Here is a 21,014-nt window from a genome sequence, read left to right as displayed (position 1 = left end):
GAGGAAAAGATGGGGAGGATGCAGCGATAGCCCATCCTGTGCTATGGACCCCAAGGACTAGTTTTGCTAAAATGAAAAAAAGTATCATTGAAAAATATTAAACAGGAAGTGTAATTGGAATTCTATTTAGAAAAAGAAACAAGTGATGACTGAGTTGGTTTTCTGTTGCTGTAACTGAGTGTCACAGACTAAATATTTATAAAGAATAAAGGTTTATCTAACCTATGGTTCTAGAGAATAGAAAATTCACGATCAGGTGCTGTATCTGATGAGGTCCTTCTGGCCAATGGAGCTCTCTGCACAGTTCTGAGGCAGCCAGAGCATCACATGATGAGGTGTGAGCACCCTAAACCAATTTTTTCTTCCTCTTCTTACAAAAGCACAGATTCTTGGATTAAGGTCCCACTCTTGTGGCTTTATTTATCCTGAGTTACTTCACTCCAAAATCTGACCTGCAAGTACCAGAGACTTAAATTTCTACCCTCTTTATACCTCACAATGGGGATTAAATATCACCATGAGTTTTGGAGGGGATACTTAGAACACAGCAAGAGGATTCCAGAAGAAGTTTTCATTCCTTTCTAAATCCCAGGTTCTGATAACAGGGTCTCAACTCTGTCCTACTGCAGAAACAAATCAGTCACAGAGCACGTATTTTAGTATTTTTCTGTTTGGAAGGAAGATCCCACCAATAAGAAGAGTACCAACTGGCAGATTTAAGCAGTAGATGTGAGAGGGAGGCTCTTTAGAATTTGAACGACTAGAATTTAGAATTCTCCCTTTAATCACAGGATCAGTCTTATGATTTATCCTGAACTGGATTCCTGGTCTGGTCCTCCCTTGGTGCCTGTTCACCCTATCTAACCCTACTCCCCTCCTAGCAATTCTATCACTAGCCTCAGTCCTGGCTCTCACTTTCTCTAGATCTCAACTCTTTATTTTGTCCATGATGGAAGTTCCATCTCTTTCTATCATAATAGATTGTGCTTTTGTACCAATCTGCTGACCTGAACTCAGAATCACTTTTTCCTTACTGTCAAGAATGAATCTGGCTCACTATTATATCCTTACACTCACAACAGTGCTTGGCACCTCTGATTGTATAGTCCCAGAGACACACTGTTGAAAGGATGAATACTTGACCTTGGAAACACCTTACAGAGACATTAAACAATAACCTTCTCTCTGCACTCAAACCTTGCATTATTCTTCCACTGTCTACCCATGTTAATCAACATGGCACCATACCACTTAGATTCTCCAAACTATTTTAACCAGAGCTTTTCTCTTTCTCTTTAATCAGTCAAGCCACAAGTTGGAGCACAATTTTGTCTTCCTAAACTGGCCAAGTCTTAGTCGTGACAGTTTAAAAAATGGAAGGTTACAGGTGCTCTACATTATTTTTAGGGTAGTAAGTTACATTCACTGCACAGGACTGCTTGCCAGCAACCTCACTGAGCAATTTGCAAACATTGATTGGCTCCTTTAATCTTGACTATAAGTCCCTGTGGTGAATATTATTATTCCTGTTCTACAGATGAGGAATCTGAGGCTTACAAATGTTAAGAAATATACACAGTCACAGAACTAAGGAATAGGTCATGTGAACTCTCAAGAGCCTTAGGAATGGAAAACATGTGCTCTTAACAACTACAAAACATAGTGTGAAATAAATCTGTAGCAATATATCAACACACAAGCTTAACGAAATGGATCATATCATTGATTATATATCAAAAAGATGAGCAGTCTTATGAAATGCTCCATCCCATGATCGAACAGTTTAATTTCTCCATCATACATTTTCCCACTTCAATTCCAAAAGAATGTCTATAATTAACTACTCCCAAAATCAAAAAATTATAGTTGAATGTAGATTCTTAAGGGTTTTATATCTAGAATAACTTTACAATAGATCACAACTGTAGACAACTAAGAAATCACTCGCTTTTTACTATGTTTTCCTCACTGACATAACCAAAATTTCAGGTGTTGAAACAACCAAGCCAATGGCCTCCATATATATATGGAGTATGTGTGTATGTATATATATATATATATATACATACACACATATATATGTATATGTATATATATATATATATATATATATATATATATAACTTTTTTGCTTTCAGATTCAGGGAATTTTATTTTGTGACTCATTTTTTGAGTTGTTGACATTGGAAACACTTCAACTTACTACACATCTATAAACATTACAGCTTATTTAATTAAAAAGGACCACTGTTGTCATAATTAACACAGAGCAAAACAAAGCGCGTGTGTTACCTGTATGTTGTTCTTCAATCCAGACTTGCAGATACATGAAGAGGAGCAGCCCTGCCACTCCAAATATCAGCAGAGACAGGAAGACTTGTCTGGGGTTCATGACCATTTCAGATGGCTGCATTTCTCATCACTGAATCTGAAGGCCACAGGATTGCTTTTCCTTAAAGCTTCAATTCTTTCTTGCTCTCTATGGATCCATTCTATAAAGTAACCTGGAATTTTAAAACATCCACATTATACATATTTGATTGCCTTGATACCCAATTATGGCCAAATATAAAAACAAAAACAAAAAACCCTTGCAGCGTATCAGCGACACTGAAGACTTACATGCATTGTAATGCTCTGGAAACCAGGAAGGACTGCAGCAGATGTCTGCAGAATGCCAATTTGCTTTCGCAAACTTTTATGTTATCTAAGGAATGCACTATGCTACAGCTAATAAGTAACACCCTATGATTTAATTAGATAAACTTTGGCCGGATTTAGGCCTTCTTTATTGTAGAGGTAAAGTTTGGGTTTATTTTAGCATGATGGCAAAGACAGAAGAATGGATTGCAAAATAATGGATTTTGAAAAACATATTCATAGAATGTAGGAAAATACTCCATCACAAAAATACTGTGGTTTTTCCATATGCAAAGGTGGTTGCTTCCAGGACCAAAGCAGATGTTAAAATCTGTAGATACATAATCTCATATAAAATGGCTCAGTATTTATGTAGGATCTATATACATCCTGGGTATACCTTAAATCACTTGTAGATTTCTTTTTTAATATCACACCATACCTAGTGCAATGCAAATATATATAAATAGGTATTATACTGTATTATTTCAGGAATAATCACAAAAAGGAAAAAAATTGTGTATTTTCATACAAATGCAATTCTTTTCCCTAAATATTTCAACCCCAAATTGGCTGAATGTAGAGTTACACAGCACTGACTATACATAAGTTCAAAAGAGAGCCTCATATCACATTTCCCTTTCATGTAAAAGTAAGTTTCCTCCAATTTAAATGGTAAATTTAAAATCTTTCAAAAGAATACAAGACATATATTAAATGGTCAGAGTTCTAACAGAATACTGAAATCTTTGATTATGGACACTTCTTTTTTTTCTTTCTATTTAAGACAGAATCTCGTTATGCAGTTCAGGCTAGCCTTGACCTCTCTTTGTAGCCTAGGATAGTCTGGAATTTGCAATGACCCTTCTGCCTCAGCCTCCAAAGTGCTGGGATTATAGGAGTTCGCCACCACACCCACTTTGAAAATTCTTGAATTAATAAAAAATGACTTTATTTTAAAAAATACTGAAACAACTTTCTTTCCAAATAATCTGGTTTATTCTAATCTGAGCCTTTTATTATTGTCACACCCACTACTGAGAATCTGAAGAAAACATGAATGCCATTCCCTACTGCCTTAAAAACAGACATACATACAAAAGCTTCCAAGAAATCCCCATAAGTTCATGTCCCATCACCAAACCCAAGTTAAGAATCTTGGCTCCCCATGGACTGCAGTTACCTGCACAGAGCAGTCCTGGTTAGCAGCCCAGCTAATGGGTCCAAGGTCGTGACTTTGGACTCAGCACTTGCCAAAGTCCTTGGCTCTATTCCTTGGCCACAGACCTCACCTCCTCCTTAGGAAACCTGAATAAATGCTTCTTCCATGTGAAGATATCATGCACAGGGCTGTTTCTTAAAATTGTCTCTTTGATTCCAAATATACCTCAACACCCTCAAGGAGAGTCTTTGAGAGAAACCATATTGATTCTTGGTGGGGTGCCAGTTAAAAGTTTAAAACTGGATGGAAAATTATTAAGCTGGTTGAAAGATAGCAGTTAGCTGTTATTAACCAAAAACAATGTTGACTCAAATGCTAGGCTACCCTGGTAATGGAAGAGGTCAGAATTACCAGAGAATGTATAAAATAATTAGACTCATTTCATGATTAGGAAAGGTATCCAACCAATATTTTACCTAAAAGTTTTTATGCAGAACAAGAAAAGAGTCATAGAAATACTCATTTTCTTTATTATTTCCCTTGTATGTGAAAGGGGGTGGAGTAAAGAGCGATGCATGTCAGCATCACCTGAATCAGGTTTTCAAATCCACTTTTTTAATTTCCCTGAGGAAAGAGCAACTGTTAGCATTCTCACAAGGAAAGCTTTTGAGGATTTCAAGTGTTTTGATTTCGGTTGGAAAGTTTTTAAAAAGTAGAATTATTGAAATATTATCGTATTTCTTATTTGATGGGTGATACTTTGCTCTTATGAGGAATCAAAGCTAAAATATTATGGGCTCTCCAGATATAAGCAACAAAGAACATTTCCCAAGCAAGGTTTGCAATCTGAGGCATTCCAGGACTGAATTCCTCAAGGGAATCTAGGAAAAGAAGCCAGCTTTCTCTTCTCTTCATCCTGCAGTTAAACAGTGATCAGACATAATTCCTGGGCAGACAGAAGATTCACTTAGGAGGAAACCAGTTAAGCAAAATTTTCTACTAACAAAACAATAGTTGTTTATAGGAAGAAAGAGACTTTTAAACAATCTGTCTACATAATTAGAACATGTTTCAGCAGAGAAAGGATAGAAGAAAACTCATAAATCAGAATGGAGCCACAGACCTGTGAGAACAGTGGCTGTAAGAGTCAAAAGTACTCCTTGAGGGTTTGTGGAGGAAAATTATTACCTTCAATGCTGGAAAAAGATTAAGGATTTGCCCTGTCTTTCTTTTGAGAGATGTTGGTATACCCTGACATATCCTCCTGGGTGAGAAAGCGGTAGAAAAGCCATAATTGTTATTATGGCAGATGTGAGTAGGATTGAGTGATTAAAGCCACAAGGCAGAAAGGCAATCTGGTGTAAAACGTGGAGATATGTTTGATTTTCTTCCATCTCAGTCCATTAACCCAAAGTTGGCTTGGGAAATGGCGCTCATTAAACAAAGGTGAGGCGGTAGGAGCAGCCGTCTTGCTTTAAGCAAACCTGAAGGTCAGTTGTGATGGGAAAACACACCTATTTGGAGATCATATGTCTCCCTCCAAGCCTGCAGAAAAAGTATAGACTACTGGAGATTGAAATTACTTGGAATAATGCTCTTTTATGTACAAGCATTATACAACATTTCTACGCCGAAGGCTTCTGGTATTTTATACAACTCTTTCTTCCCACTCATAGACCCAGAACCTTGAACCTAAGAAGCACTTAATAACTTGTTATACTGAATTTGGAACTCCAATAACATAATACAGATAACCAATGAATGAATTTTATGGTTGTAGTTATTAAGCAGTAGTCATAACTTCCAGAGAAGTACGGAACAGAAAAATACTGAAAGATAAGATCCACATTTCTTTGTTAAAAATGTACATTTACTTTATTTGACAGCTTATTGATTTATGTTGCGATTATGAAAATAAATATAATTAATTCATTATCTTTCTCCCAACACTTTAAAACATTTTATGTATTCTTTTAAATAACCATGGTTACCGATAGAAGTATTTGGGAATTTAAGTATAATGATAAATTACTAGCTAGGAGAAATAAACATAAAAGAAAATTATAAGTTGCTTCGCTTCGTTTGGGAGAAGTTTATGACTTGGCATGGTGGGGTTTGGAGCAAGGCTGGTTTGGAACAAGTGATGCAGGAAGTTGGTAGAAGAAACCCAGAGTGAGCCTGGCCATGTGTCTCCAGTCTTCATCCTTAGGACTTGGGTGTCTCTCCCTCACAGAAGCTGCACCATTGTCTTTCCCATCCTCTGATGAAATAGAGACCATCAGCGACAAAGTCTAATGGTTCACTGCTGACCTATACACGTCCATTATCCCCTGTCCCTGTTGAACAAGACCTGTCACTCTCGCTTCTATCCGTTCCAGGCTCCCGTGAAGGCAGCACCACCAACACCTCCCCAAGTTGGGTTTCAGCCTCTTCACTCAGTGACTCCTCTTCTGTCCTCCAGCCATCATCACTGTCGTCCCAGACAAGCTTCCAGGCAAGTGCTGACCTCCATGGCTTCAGGCACCTTGCCCCAGTCCATTGTCCCCATGAGAGCCAGAGTTCTGTAGGGACTGAACATTCGCAATTCCTGTTTTATACTGTTGTGGTTGCTGTTTTGATTTGGATTTTGCCATTTTTATTCTCATTTATATTTCCTGCTTATATCTCACCCATATTTTTTAACTGATATGTAGTTCCTTATGTATTTTGGACAATGATTCTTTACCAAAAGAGGTATGACAAAACCTTCCCGTTTATGACATCATGCTATTACTTCCTTCTTCTCCGTCTCAGAGACTCTCCTCATTACTGAGACGTAATACCCAACACCACAAAGTAAAGGCCAAGAGGATTATTTTGGTTCATGATTTCAGTCTCTAGTCAGCTAAATTCAAGGCAGGAATAACGTGGCGGAAGAGGATAGTGGAGGAAAATTGCTTAGGTCTTGGAAGTGAGTTAGAAGGGAGACAAAAGGGGAAGTTCCTTCCCCCCTCTCTCTCTTCCGGCTTTCTTTTCTTCCACACTTCCTACTTCCTTTTCTTCATTACCATGTGGCTGTTTCATTATGGAAACGTTTTAAATCAATTTTTACTATTCTTTGTCTTTTTAATTTATCATCTCAAGTCTTGAAAGAGAACATACAAAATACTCAAAGTTACAAAACTGTGGAAAGCTTAATAGAGTGACATTTGCAAAGACATACCAGGGTTTTGAGAAGCCAGCCAAGGAGACAGCGAGTACCCAAGGTAAGCAACAGTAACTAGCCCTAGCTGGGAAGAAATGAAAAATAAAAAAGAAAAAGTTTTCCTGTAATTTGGGGAGGCCAGCAGGAAAGAAAGGGGTGGCAGAGTAGAGACAACACTGCAGCGGACTGGGCTGGAAAGGGCACCCTGTTTCTTTCTGTCCTTACACTTCTTGTGACTCACATCTGATAGGCCCAGCTAAAAGCCAGAGAACCCGAATGCATTGACGCACCACCCCCCAGAGCCTCACAGGTCACATGGAACAGCAGAGAATGAATGATTTTAACATGGGGATTTTGCGCTTTGTGAATTTTGTGAGATAACATGCCATATCTTCAAATCATCAAATTATTCTTTTGTATTTCCTTCCAAAAATTTGAAAGTTCTTTTCATACTGAATGCTTGAATCTACCTAGAATTTACTCTGGTGTACACTGTGAGCTATCCATTCTATACAGATAACATGCATCCAACTCTATTTATTGAACACCATCATTTTACTCTTAAATTTAAGGATGATTTTGTTATAGATCAAATTCCCATTTGTTTGTGTATGTGTGTACTTGTACACCATTCTGTTCAGTTGACCTAATATCATGTTCTTATTTTTTTGAATCAGTTTAGAAAATTCCATTTTCCATACACATCATTTTCAGTCAGTTAGTTGTTCACAGAATTTTTTTGTAATTATACCAATCTCTACAACAGTAAGTATAGTAATAGCATGATGGAGTTCTTTTAAATATTAGATTTTTATGCCTTTTCTCTTGTTTTCTTATCATTCTTTATTAGAGTTTTCTACTCTATTTAAAAGTATGTTACAACCCTATTTCTTGATTTGCTGTCTGACTTTTATTCCATTCGTCATTCTACATTTTTTTCTTTAGAAATATTTGATTTTTTTCCAAGTTTTTAAACTGAACATTAACTCATGTAGTTTAGGTATTTCTAAAATGAAACATTATTTAAGTCATAAATTAATTCTAAAACTCCTTTGGCAATATTTGACATGCTTTTACATGTAGTATATTTGTTGACCTTTAGATGTATTTATTAGTTAAATTATCATTTATTAAGTTAAATTATTATCATTTGAGTGTACTGTCTCAAATGGTTTCTTTCTTCCATTATTAAACTCATAAACCTTGGAAAAATTACCTAAAGTTCTATTTTTTTCTTCATTTTCAGGTTTTGTTTCTGTAGAGTAGGCTTTTAACTTAAATTTTTTTCTTCAACTTTTCTAATAAACTGTACTGTATTCACCAGAACTTTGTGTTTTAAGTTCTATTACAGTTTCCTCACATTAATCACATTTGAGATTTTGTAATTTCATTTATTTAAAAGAAAAAATGTTTATAAATTACTAATTATCTAATTAAATTTATAGGAATTCAATAAATTACTGTGACCAGTGTTAACTTTTGAGTATTACATTTTTCCTTTGGCTTTACTTATTTTGCTTGTTGAACTAAAGATTTCTCCTAGTGAGTATTAGTGATAAATTATATCATGTATGCACCGAATTATTTTTGTCCTCAATTTTGGGTGGTATGGCTCACTATGAACTGAAACTGAAACCAATTTTCTGTCATCACTATAAAGATACTAATCCACTTTGCTCTAATGTCCATTTATTTTGAGAAGGAGTCACTTGTTAATTTAATAGATGAAAGGTTATGGACCCATAGTGATGTTAGCATTACGGCAGACCTGAGAATCAGCCTAGAGGTTAGCTGGTTCCAGTGGTTGGTCTGGACCTCTGTCACCCATCATGTATACACACTGCTTGCGGTAGACTGCTCCCATTGGCTTCCATGGTTTTTTCACTGTGGATGGGTTGATCCCACCTTCTACCAGCTCCCTGATAGCTGCTGAACTCCCACATATCCCTGCAGCTTCCATATTTGAAGCTTAATAGACCCACACTGTCAGCCTAGTTCATCATGTTTGTTAGTTTGCTTCTGTTTCTGATTTTGAGTCCAGTTATATCTTTTTCTGTGCTTTTCATTTTAAACTTCATCTGTCATTGTCTTGTTTTAGAACCAGACTAGGACACAAAACATAAACACACTTTTCTCTGGATCAGAAATCCTCATGGAATTTTTCACCCTAATTTGTGTTGTTTGGAAAAACTGGACAATAAAATCTACCTTATATATCTCATAAAATGAGAAATTATTAAGCAAAACAAAATGTAATGGTCTTGCCAAGGATATAGCTCAGTGGCATGGTGCCTGCCTGGCAAGTGCGAGGTCCTGAGTTTGATTCCTGGGACCAAAAAAAAAAAAAAAAAAAAAAATTAATGGTGTTTTGGAGAAATCTAAAATGCAGTATGGTATTTATTAAAGAGAAATTTGGTGATCAGGAGCTCAGATTATTATTTGATAGGCACAGTAAGGAGATACATAAACATTTTAAATAGATATTGTTTCTATCAACCATAGTGACATTAAACTGTGGTACATAGTATATGAGATTTGGTCAGTTATGGAGGTTTTTATTTAGGGACTGAAGCTTAGGTATTACTCGTCTTATTTAGATCATTGGAAAATGTGTTAACAGCTATTAGACAATAAATCAATCTTTTTTCCTCTTTCGCTCTACACTGTCTTCTTTCTTTTTTGCAGTCCTGAGGATTGAATCCAGGGCTTTGTGCATAAAAGCAAGCGCTCTGCATAAATTTACATTCCTACTCCAAGTTTGATTTAATACTTGTTATTTTATTTACTATTTCAAAGTGAAATAATCATGTTACTTTATTTTTATTGGCACCTATTTGTAATACATAATGACTGCATTCATTGTGGGAAGCTGGTACATGTACATGACATATCTTAATTCTTTTTTCATGCCTTTCTCTCCCCTCCATCTCTGGAATCATTCATATATATGTATGATCTATGGAGAGAGAAAGAGAGAGAAAGAGAGAGAGAGAGAGAGAGACAGACAGAGAGAGAGAGAGAGACAGAGAGAAACAGAAAGAGACAGAGAGACAGAGAGAATTATACGTTTGTAGTGTACAATGATCACATTCCTTATATTCCATGTACAGAACACTTCACGTCATTGTCCTTTTTAAAGTCATATTTCCCTACCCTTTCCTCCTACTCACTCCATTTCTTGGTTCTCTTCCCTTATGTTAAAGATAAATCTTGCTATTTCCTATTGTCTATCTTTTATGTTACACTTAATTTATATTTTGGGTCTCATATAAGAGAAGCTGTGTGATAGTTCTCCTTTGATCCATTTTATTACTGCGAAATTCTGTGAAGTGTTTTTATATGTTTTCATCCAACCCCCTGAAGTGGTTTTTTTAGCCTTTTATTCTGAAATAATTTAGGCTTTTATAGTTGTAAAAACCATACAGAATCCTGGGTACCTTGTATCCAGTTTCCTACGATGATCACATTTTACATAAGCATAGTAAAATTATGGAGACTAGAAACTAACGATGCCATAGGTGGCAGGCAGAACAATGGCCTTCATCATAGATATCTGGCTCTTAATCACTCAAGAATTTGAATAGTTAGTCGGTTTGCAGATATAATAAGAGATGCCTATTAGCTGAATTTGCCAAAAGGAGGTTATCCTGGATTATCTTGGTGGGCCTCTTCTAATCAAAAGGGTCCCAAAGAGTGGGAGAGGGAATCAGAAGACTAGGTCAGAGTAATGTGGTGGGAGGACTTGACTTGCCTTTGTTTACTTTGGAAGGACCAAGAAGGGAAGCAAAAGCCAAAGAATGCAAGTATTTCATAGAAGCAAGAAAAGACAAGGAAACAGGCTCCACCTATAGCTACAGAGAAACACAGCCCAGGTACACTTCATTTTATTTATTTCCAACTTCTGACCAGCAGAACTGTAAGATCATAGATTTGTGATGTTTTAAGATGCTGGTATTTGCTACACACACATACACACACACACACACACTACAAAACCGAGAAGTATTAGGCTGAAGGAACAGAACTGATACACTGATACATATGCCATGAATAGGTGGAAAATGCTGATTTTTAAGAAAATTTATTATTAATTTTATCAGTATATTCTAGGTATGCATGATTACACTAATCATAGGAAGTTTGTACCTACACATATCTTTTTTTTCTTGTCCCCTCCCCTCCCTTTAATCCCTTTCCCTATTTATAAAAGCTGTTTCCATCTTTCTCTCATTTCTTTCCCCTTCCATTCTTCCCCCTACGCCCTCCCTAGTTCTCCTTCCCATATGAACATTTTCTTCCATTTCTCAATGTCTATTATATACTTTAATTCTTAATTTACACTTTCAGTTTCTCACACCAGAGAAAGTGTGTGGTATTTACACGTGTGTCCAATTGATTTCACTTAATAATATGTTCTCAAACTGCATCTATTTACCTAGAAATGCCTCAACATTATCTTTCTTCATGGCTAAGTAGTACTCCATTATAGAAAAGAACCATATCTTCTTAATCCAACATTGGTTGATGAACATATGAAATGTTTCCAAGATTCAGTTATCACAAAATATGGCACTAAAAACATAGGTGTGTACACACTGCTGTGGTATGATACTTTTACTTCTCTCAAGAAGATACCAAAAACAACTATAGCTGGGTCCAAGGGGACCTCTCATCCTAACTTAGATCTTTTAATTCCTTTGTTAAATTCCAAAGTATTTCATGTATTTGGATGCTATTGTGAAAGATGTGGTTTCTCTATCAATTTTTGAGTGTTGACCTTGTATCCACTTATGCTACTGAAATTGGTTATTAAATCTAGGAGTCTTTCAGTGCAGTTTTTGGAGTATTCTATGTAGAGTATCGTGCCATCTGAAAATAATAATTTCATTTCTCCCTTTCCTATCCTTGTTTCTTTTACTTTGTCCCTTGTCTAACTGTTCTAGGTAATGTTCCCAGAACTATTTTAAATAAGAGTGGTAGCAATAGATATCCTTGTCTTGTTCAGGATTTTAGAATGAAAGTTTTCAGTTTTTTCCCTTTTGATGATGTTGGCTGTAGGGTTTTTCACAGATAGCTTTTTATCAGGTTGAGATAAAGATAATCTATTCCAACTCTCTGAAGGGCTTTTATTATGACTGTGTATTGGACTTTGTCAAACAGTTTTTCTGTAACTACTAAAATGATCGTATGGTTTTTGTCCATGGCTAATATGGTGCTACTAATATTGTGTATTACATTTATTGATTTGTGCACATTGAACCATGTATGCAACCCTGTGATGAATCCCACTTGGTAACGCTGTATAATCATCTTGATCATGTTGCACGCCATTTCCAGTATCTCATTGAGAATTTTTGTATCTGTGTTCATTAGAGATATGGATCTGCAGTTTTTCTTTTCCTTTTTGTACCAGGAATCAAATTTATAACTTTGTGCTTGCAAAGCAGGTGCTGAGCTATATCCCCAGGCCTGTATTTTTCATTTTTGGTTAGATCCTTTATGGTTTTGGTATCGGAGTAATGCCTGCTTCCAGGAATGAATTTGGCAGTGTTACCTTCCCTATCAATTTTATGAAAATTTTGAGAAATAGCAATAATAATTCTTTCCTAATGTCTTGTACAATTCAAAAGTTAATTTCTTCAGGGTCTGGGCTATTCTTTGTTGGTAAGGTTTTAATTACATCCTGAATTTCATTGTTATTAGTTTATTTAGAACTTCTGTACCTTCTTAATTCAGCTTTGGTGATTCACATGTATCTAGAAATCCATTTCTTCTGCAGTTTTCATTTATTAGGTTACAGGTTCTCAAAGTAGGTATCGATGATTTTCTTGATTTTCCCTTGTTATTATTTCACCCTTTTTATTCCTAGTTGCATGAATTTGTCTTTTCTTTTTTTATTTCTTAAGGTTGGCTAAGGTTACTTTCATTTAACCTTTCAAAGAATCAACTCTTGATCAGTGTGCGGAGGAGGAGCTGCGTGAATCCGGAGCGCCTGCAGAGGCCCCTTCCTTTGTCTGGAGGAGGAGGGGTCCCGGGTTCCTGAGGCACCTCGCCCGTGCCCAGCCGCGCCTGGCCATCAGTGTGCGGAGGAGGAGCTGCGCGGATCCGGAGCGCCTGCAGAGGCCCCTTCCTTTGTCTGGAGGAGGAGGGGTCCCGGGTTCCTGAGGCACCTCGGCCTGTGCCCAGCCGCGCCTGGCCATCGGTGTGCGGAGGAGGAGCTGCGCGGATCCGGAGCGCCTGCAGAGGCCCCTTCCTTTGTCTGGAGGAGGAGGGGTCCCGGGTTCCTGAGGCACCTCGGCCTGTGCCCAGCCGCGCATAGCCATCTGCGTGCAGAGGAGGAGCTAGGTAGATCCGGAGTGCCCGCAGGAGGCCCTTCCTTTGTCTGGAGGTCTGTGGATATCTCTGCAAGCAGGGAGGGATCACAGGCTCCTGAGGCACTGCGGTCTGTGGTGAGTACCCTAACCCGGCTGCGATCCAAGAGCTGTGGATCTACCAAGGGGCAGGTGGGCGCACAGTGTCCCTGAGGCCCAGCTTGTCTGGAACCGCGGAGTTCTGAACAAGCAGAGAAGGGCCATTGGTTCTGCAGGCCCAATGGCCTGGGGTAGAGTGGTGCCAGAGTCTCAGTAGCTGCAAACATAGAAGGGGATTTTCAACAGATCCTGAGGAGGCTTTCAAATAACACTTGAAACACAGAAATATAGGAAAATGACAAAACGAAAGACCAAATTACAACCTCAAACCTCCAGCCCATCTCAGGAAACCCTAGGAGAAGTGTATTTAGAAGAAAATATATCCCATCCTCCTCATATATTAGACACAATAGCTACTGAAGTTGACAAGCAACTCCAGGAAGCTTTAAAGAAATTCAAACTCGAAATAATATCCCAGATAAAAGAAGAAATGATAAAAGAAATGAAAGAGATTCTAAATATATCTAAAGAAAACACAGATAAAAAATTGGAGGAACTAAACAAAAAGATAGAATCCCTAGAAGAGCAATATAAGAAACAAACAGAATACATAATGCAGATGCACAGAGATATACAGGAAATAAAAAACTCCACTGAAAGTTGTAAAAACCGCCTTAATGAAAGTGAAGATAGAATTTCAGACCTTGAAGACAGGATTGCAGCTAGTGAACAGGAAAGGAAAGATCTTTTAAAAATAACAAGGAATCAGGAAACAACAATTCAACAACTGCAAGATGATGCAAAGAAGAATAACATAAGAATGATAGGGATTAATGAAAAAGAAGGAGACAACATAAAGGATATCAAGAGGATATTTAGAGAAGCAATAGCTGAAAACTTCCCAAGCATGAGATCAGAAACTGACATCAGGATCAGTGAAGCATATAGAACTCCAAATAGTCATAACCAAAATAAAACTACACCCAGACATATAATAATCACCATCCCAGAAATCCAACACAAGAATATATTATTAAAAGCTGTCAGAGAGAAAAGACAGATCACTTATAAAGGAAAACCTATCAGAATCACAGCAGACTTCTCATCACAAACAATAAAGTCAAGAAGAGCATGGAGTGAAGTATTCCAGATCCTAAAGCAAAATGATTTCCAACCTAGACTGATATATCCTGCAAAACTATCATTTAAAATAGATGGTGCAATACGATACTTCCATGACAAAGAACAGCTGAAGAACTTCATGAACACCAAACCAAACCTGCAAAAAATATTGAAAGACAGTTTAGATACACAAAGGAAAAAACCACTAAGCAAAGCAAATAATTAAACAGAACAGAAAGATAAAGATGCAACAGCAGAGAGATAACATTCCTACAATTAAACAACATTTAACAGTAATAACCATTAATGTAAATGGTCTCAATGCACCAATCAAAAGAAACAGACTAGCAGAATGGATCAAGAAACAAAATCCAACCATATGCTGTTTACAGGAAACCCATCTAACCCAGAAGGATACTCACAGACTGAAAGTCAAAGGATGGAAAACAATTCTTCATGCAGCAGGAATCCAAAAAAAGGCAGGAGTAGCCATTCTGTTTGCAGACAACGTGAACTTTAAACCAACAATGACCATAAAGGATAAAGAAGGTCACTACATACTCGTAAGGGGAAAACTCCAAGAGGAAGAGATAACTATCTTAAATATATACGCACCAAACTCCAGAGCACCCAGTTATATAAAACAATTATTAACAGAAATGAAAACTCAAATTATCAGTAACACAATTGTAACGGGAGACCTTAATACGCCATTGACACCAAGGGACAGATCGACCAGACAGAAAATGAGTAAAGAAATAACAGAACTGAATCATACCTGTGAACAAATGGGTTTGATAGACATATACAGAATGTTCCACCCAACAACATCAGAATACACATTCTTCTCAGCAGTACATGGATCATTTTCTAAAATAGACCATATATTAGCTCATAGAACATATTTAAACAAGTGCAAAAGAGCTGAAATCATCCCTTGCATGTTATTGGATCACAGCGCTCTGAAATTAGAAATTAATGATAAAAGATACCGCAAAAATCCCACAAACACATGGAAACTGAATAACACACTCTTGAGTAATCAGTGGGTCACAGAAGAAATTAAAGAAGAAATCAAACAATACCTAAAAGAAAATGAAAATGCAGATACAACTTACCGGAATCTGTGGGATGCAATGAAAGCCGTCTTGAGAGGAAAATTTATTGCACTGAGTTCCCACATCAGGAAAACAGAACGAATACAAATAAATAACTTGATGCTACACCTCAAACAGCTTGAAAAAGAAGAGCAAGTCAAGCCCAAAGCCAAAAGAAGAGAGGAAATTATAAAAATCAGAGCAGAAATCAATGCAATAGAGACTAAGAAAACAATCCAAAGGATCAACAAATCAAAGAGTTGGTTCTTTGAAAGAATAAATAAAATCTATAAGCCCCTAGCCAACCTTATTAAAAAAAGGGAAGAAAAAGCTCAAATTCATGCAATAAGAAATGAAAAAGGAGAAGTCACTACAGACCCAATAGAAATACAGAAGATCATCAACACCTATTTTGAAAACCTCTACTCTCAAAAGTTTGATAACACAGAAGAAATAGACAGTTTCTTAGAAGCATATGAAGTGCCAAAGCTAGATCAAGAGGATGTAAAACTGTTGAATAACCCAATCTCGGTTACTGAAATTGAAAATGTAATTAAGTCCTTACCCACCAAGAAGAGCCCAGGCCCAGATGGATTCACTGCAGAATTCTACAAGAAATACAAAGAAGACCTAATGCCGACACTCCTCAAACTATTCAATGAAATTGAAAGGGAAGCAATCCTTCCTAAGTCATTCCTGGAAGCAAATATCACTCTAGTACCAAAACCTGAGAAAGACCCAACTAAAAAAGAGAACTATAGACCGATCTCCCTAATGAACACAGATGCAAAAATCCTCAATAAAATATTGGCAAATAGGATCCAGCAAATCATCAAGAAGATTATACACCATGACCAAGTGGGATTCATCCCAGGAATGCAAGGATGGTTCAACATACGCAAATCAATAAATGTAATCTACCATATCAATAAAGCCAAAAATAAGAATCACATGATCATTTCTATAGATGCAGAAAAAGCCTTCGATAAGGTCCAACATTTATTCATGATAAAAACTCTACAGAAAATTGGAATAGATGGTCTTTACCTCAATATAATAAAGGCCATTTATGAGAAACCAACAGCCAGCATCATACTAAATGGCCAAAAATTGAAAGCCTTTACTTTAAAATCAGGCACAAGACAAGGATGTCCTTTATCACCACTCCTATTTAATATAGTACTGGAAGTACTAGCCAGAGCAATTAGGCAAGAAAGAGAAATAAAAGGGGAAAAGATAGGAAAAGAAGAAGTTAAGTTGTCATTGTTTGCAGATGACATGATACTCTACATAGAAGACCCCCTAAGCTCCATGACTCTTAGATACAATAAATAAATTCAGTAATGTGGCTGGATACAAAATCAATACTCAGAAATCAATAGCATTCCTATACACAAACAACAAAACCACAGAGAGGGAAATAAGGGAAACTGGACTATTCACATTAGCAAGCAAAAAAATGAAATATTTAGGAATTACTCTTACGAAAGAAGTGAAAGACTTATACAGTGAAAACTATATTACACTGAAAAAGGAAATTGAAGATGATCTCAGAAAATGGAAAGACATCCCTTGCTCATGGATAGGAAGAACAAACATTGTGAAGATGGCCATTCTCCCAAAACTCTTATACAGATTCAATGCAATCCCAATAGAAATACCATCAACATACCTTATAGATCTAGAGAAATCACTCCTAAATTTCATCTGGAACCAGAAGAGACCTAAAATCGCAAAAGCAATTCTAAGCAGCAAAGACAAAGCAGGAGGCATCACAATCCCTGACTTGAAATTATACTACAAAGCAACAGTAGTAAAATCAACATGGTATTGGAATCAAAACAGAACTGAAGATCAATGGAATAGATTAGAAGATACAACCACAACTACAAACACACTCAACCACCTTATCTTCGATAAAGGAGCCAAGCAGGTTCACTGGAAGAACGACAGTCTCTTTAATAAATGGTGCTGGAAAAACTGGCTCTCCATTTGCTGAAAACTAAAGCTAGACCCATGTCTATCACCATGTACTAAATTAAAATCTAAATGGGTCAAAGATCTGAATATTAAAACAGAAACGCTAAATCTATTGGAAGACAAATTGGGTAGAAACCTTGGAGACATAGGAGTAGGTAGAGAATTCATGAATAGGACTCAAACTGCACGGGAAATACTTCCCAGAATCAATAACTGGGACCACTTCTTATTAAAAAGTTTTTGCATGTCAAAAGAAATCTCCAGCATAGTGAAAAGAAAACCCACAAACTGGTAAAAGATTTTAGTGAACTCTCTCTCAGACAAGGGACTCTTGTCTAAAACATATAAAGAATTAAAAAAACTCAGACCTTCAAAATTCAAAGATCCAATCCAAAAATGGGCATCTGAGATGAATACGCAATTCTCAGATGAAGAAATGCAAATGGCAAATAAATACATGAAAAAATGCTCATCATCATTGGTCATTAGAGAAATGCAAATTAAAACCACACTGAGATACCATCTCACTCCTGAAAGAATGGCCAGGATCAAGAAAACCGACAACAAATGCTGGAGAGGCTGTGGGGAAAAAGGAACTCTCCTGCACTGTTGGTGGGAGTGTAGACTGGTACAGCCTTTGTGGAGGTCTGTCTGGAGGTTTCTCAAAAAGTTGGGACTGGAAATCCCATTTATTCCAGCTATTCCACTTCTAGGCATATTCCCAGAAGAACTGAAAGCATCATACCACAGGGATATATGTGCACCTATGTTTATAGCAGCACAATTTGTAATCGCCAGATCTTGGAAACAACCCAAGTGTCCATCAACTGAGGAATGGATAAAAAAGTTGTGGTATTTCTATACAATGGAGTATTATTCAGCTATAAAGAAGGATCACATTGAGATATTTATCAATAAATGGGCGCAGCTTGAGACCATACTCATAAGTGAAATAAATCAATCTCGCATGTATGAATACCGAATAGTTTCCCTAATGTAAGTAATGATTCAAATATATAAAAATATGTGATAATCATGATTCCCCATTATGTGGCCTTGAAGCCTTATAAAATTTTCACTTATTAATTAGAAAGGCTTTACTCTGGGCTTTTTGATATGGAAATATTTGAAGCTATAGTATATGAAGTTTTATCCAAATATTTTAAGGAAAAAGACAGACACTATGGTAACTACTATTCTTTAAAAAAATTATTTAGCTATTTCTTATGTTTATTTTAATTAAGGGAAAAACTTAAAAAATTAGGATATATAGTAGTAACTCTTTTAGATCTCCTATTAACTTGTTTTGAAGTCCTGTAATACTCCCAAGATCTTGTTTTGACTGATTAGACTCTGTTCCATTCTGTGCGATAGTAGCAAGTTTGAAGGTATAGGCAACTAATTTGAAGGCAATAAGATTCACAAAGATGCCCATTCTGGTTTGACTATTGTCTCCTTTGGAAGTCCTGTAATGTTCACAATGCCTAAGTTTTATTGGTCTTGTTCTCCACGGTTTTGTCCGGCTTTATAATATCTAATGAGATGGACAATTCCTTTTAAGGAAACAAGAGACAATGTTGATAACCATTGTTGATGACCTTGTACTCTGTTCTACATCATGTGCTATGTCTATCCTTGGTTTTGACTTACAGCTTTGTTTTGCCATATTTGACTTTATTCTCTCCCCCCCAAAAAAGTAATAAGAACTAAGGAGTAATAAAATCCAAAATGTGTAAATTTTGTTATAAAAAAGAGAGGGAGGGGAAAAAAAAGAGCTCTAACGGATATAACAAGTGTGTTTATGGATGTTAAATAGCTGACTATATTAATGTTTTTGGATCATTGAACACAGCTGTTTGCAGTCTCTCCGTTTGAATGTCTACTTTGTATTCTTTGATACTGTGATTTGAGCAACTATTTCCAAGATGATATTATGTAATCTATTAACAGGTGATTTCTTACTGTTATGTTTTTTTTTTTGTAGTTCTGTATTATGTGTAACCTTACACTGCTTTGTTTTGTTTTGTGTTTTTCTCTTTTTCCTCTTAAATTAAAAAAAAAATCAACTCTTGCAGTTCATTGATTCTTTGTATTGTTTTCCTAGTTCCCATCGCATTAACTTCTTTTCTCTCATCTTTATAATTTTGTCCCACGTAAGAGCTCTGGGCTTGACGTGCCTTCTATTTTTGGAATCTTGGGCTCAACATTAAGTTGTTTATTTGAACTCAGTTTTCCTGATATGGGAATTTACTGCTAGAAATTTCCCTCCTGGGACGTCTTTCATTTTGTCCCATAAGTTCCGGTATTATATGTCAGCATTATCATTTAATTGTAGAAATTGCCTAATTTCTTCATAATTTCACTTGTGATCCACTGGTTGTTCAAGAAGAGGTTATTTAATTTCCATGTGAAGTTCTTGGGGTTTCTTTTGTCAGTGGTTGCCAATTTCATTGAACTGTGGCTTGATAATATGCATGGGTAACCTAAATTTCTTTGCATTAACTTAAGCATGCTCTATGAATTAGTATGTGATTGATTTTGGAGAACATCATGTGTGCAGCTGAAAGAATGTCTATTCCAATGTTTTAGGACAGTACACTGTGGGCAACTACATTGTCCATTTGTTTAAAAATTTCATTAAATTCTCATATTTCATTGATAATTTTTTTGTCCTATTTGTGACAATGGGGTACTGAGGGCCCCCGTTCGAATTATATTAGTGCTTATTTTTCATGTTCATTAAAATTTTTTTTTATACAGCTGGACGCACTGATATTTGGTGTGTGTATATTTCATGACTATTACATCTTTCTTTTGGAATATTCAATTTACAAGGACCTTCTTTGTCTCTCTTGATAAATCTTGGCTTCAAATCCACTTTGTCTACAATTAAAATTACTACCTTTGCTTTTTTTTCTGTGTTATTGCATATTCTTTTTCACCTTCTGACTTTCAATGAATTTCTTTTTGAGTTAAATGTGTTTCTTATATGCACCATATTTTTGGATCTTATTTTTTGATCCATCCTGCCAGTCTGTTTCTCTTTTATTTGTGAATTCAGACCATTAACATTGATGGTTATAACTGAAATGCACTGAATTATCCCTGTCATGTTATTTTTATGTTGTTTGTTCCCTTTTCTTCCCCATCTGTCTGTTTGCCTTGCCTGGTGGGTTTATTCTGTTGGGCTTCATGGAGATGTAATCCCTGGTGTCTCTTTCTAAAATGTCCAGAATGTTTTGGAGTGCTGTTTTGGTGGTTATCAACTTCCTCGCGTGTTGTCAGGGAAATCTTGTATCACCATCAATTTTGGGGGGGGGGGTGATACTGGGAATTGAACTAAGGACCTTCCGTTTACCAGGCAGGGAATGTCTACTGAGCTGTATCTCCAGTCCATTCCCCATCAATTTAGCATTATA

General features: G+C 36.5%; 1 protein-coding gene across 4 annotated transcripts in view; it reads right to left on the bottom strand.

Annotated features, from left to right (window-relative positions):
- The window catches only part of Chst9 (carbohydrate sulfotransferase 9), a 272,043-nt gene that overhangs the window by 224,408 nt on the left and 26,621 nt on the right, over positions 1-21,014 (bottom strand). For all 4 annotated transcript variants that reach the window (XM_063231812.1, XM_063231815.1, XM_063231814.1 and 1 more), the window contains one exon: positions 2,293-2,504. In XM_063231812.1, the coding sequence (XP_063087882.1) occupies positions 2,293-2,413 (121 nt within the window). In that variant the 5' untranslated portion in view covers positions 2,414-2,504. The remainder of the gene's footprint in view (positions 1-2,292; positions 2,505-21,014) is intronic.

The sequence above is a fragment of the Cavia porcellus genome, unplaced genomic scaffold (genome assembly GCF_034190915.1).
Source record: "Cavia porcellus strain 051 isolate PalLab524CR breed Dunkin Hartley unplaced genomic scaffold, mCavPor4.1 scaffold_20, whole genome shotgun sequence".
In the NCBI taxonomy this organism is placed as follows: Eukaryota; Metazoa; Chordata; class Mammalia; order Rodentia; family Caviidae; genus Cavia; species Cavia porcellus.
This window is presented reverse-complemented; position numbering and strand designations above follow the sequence as displayed.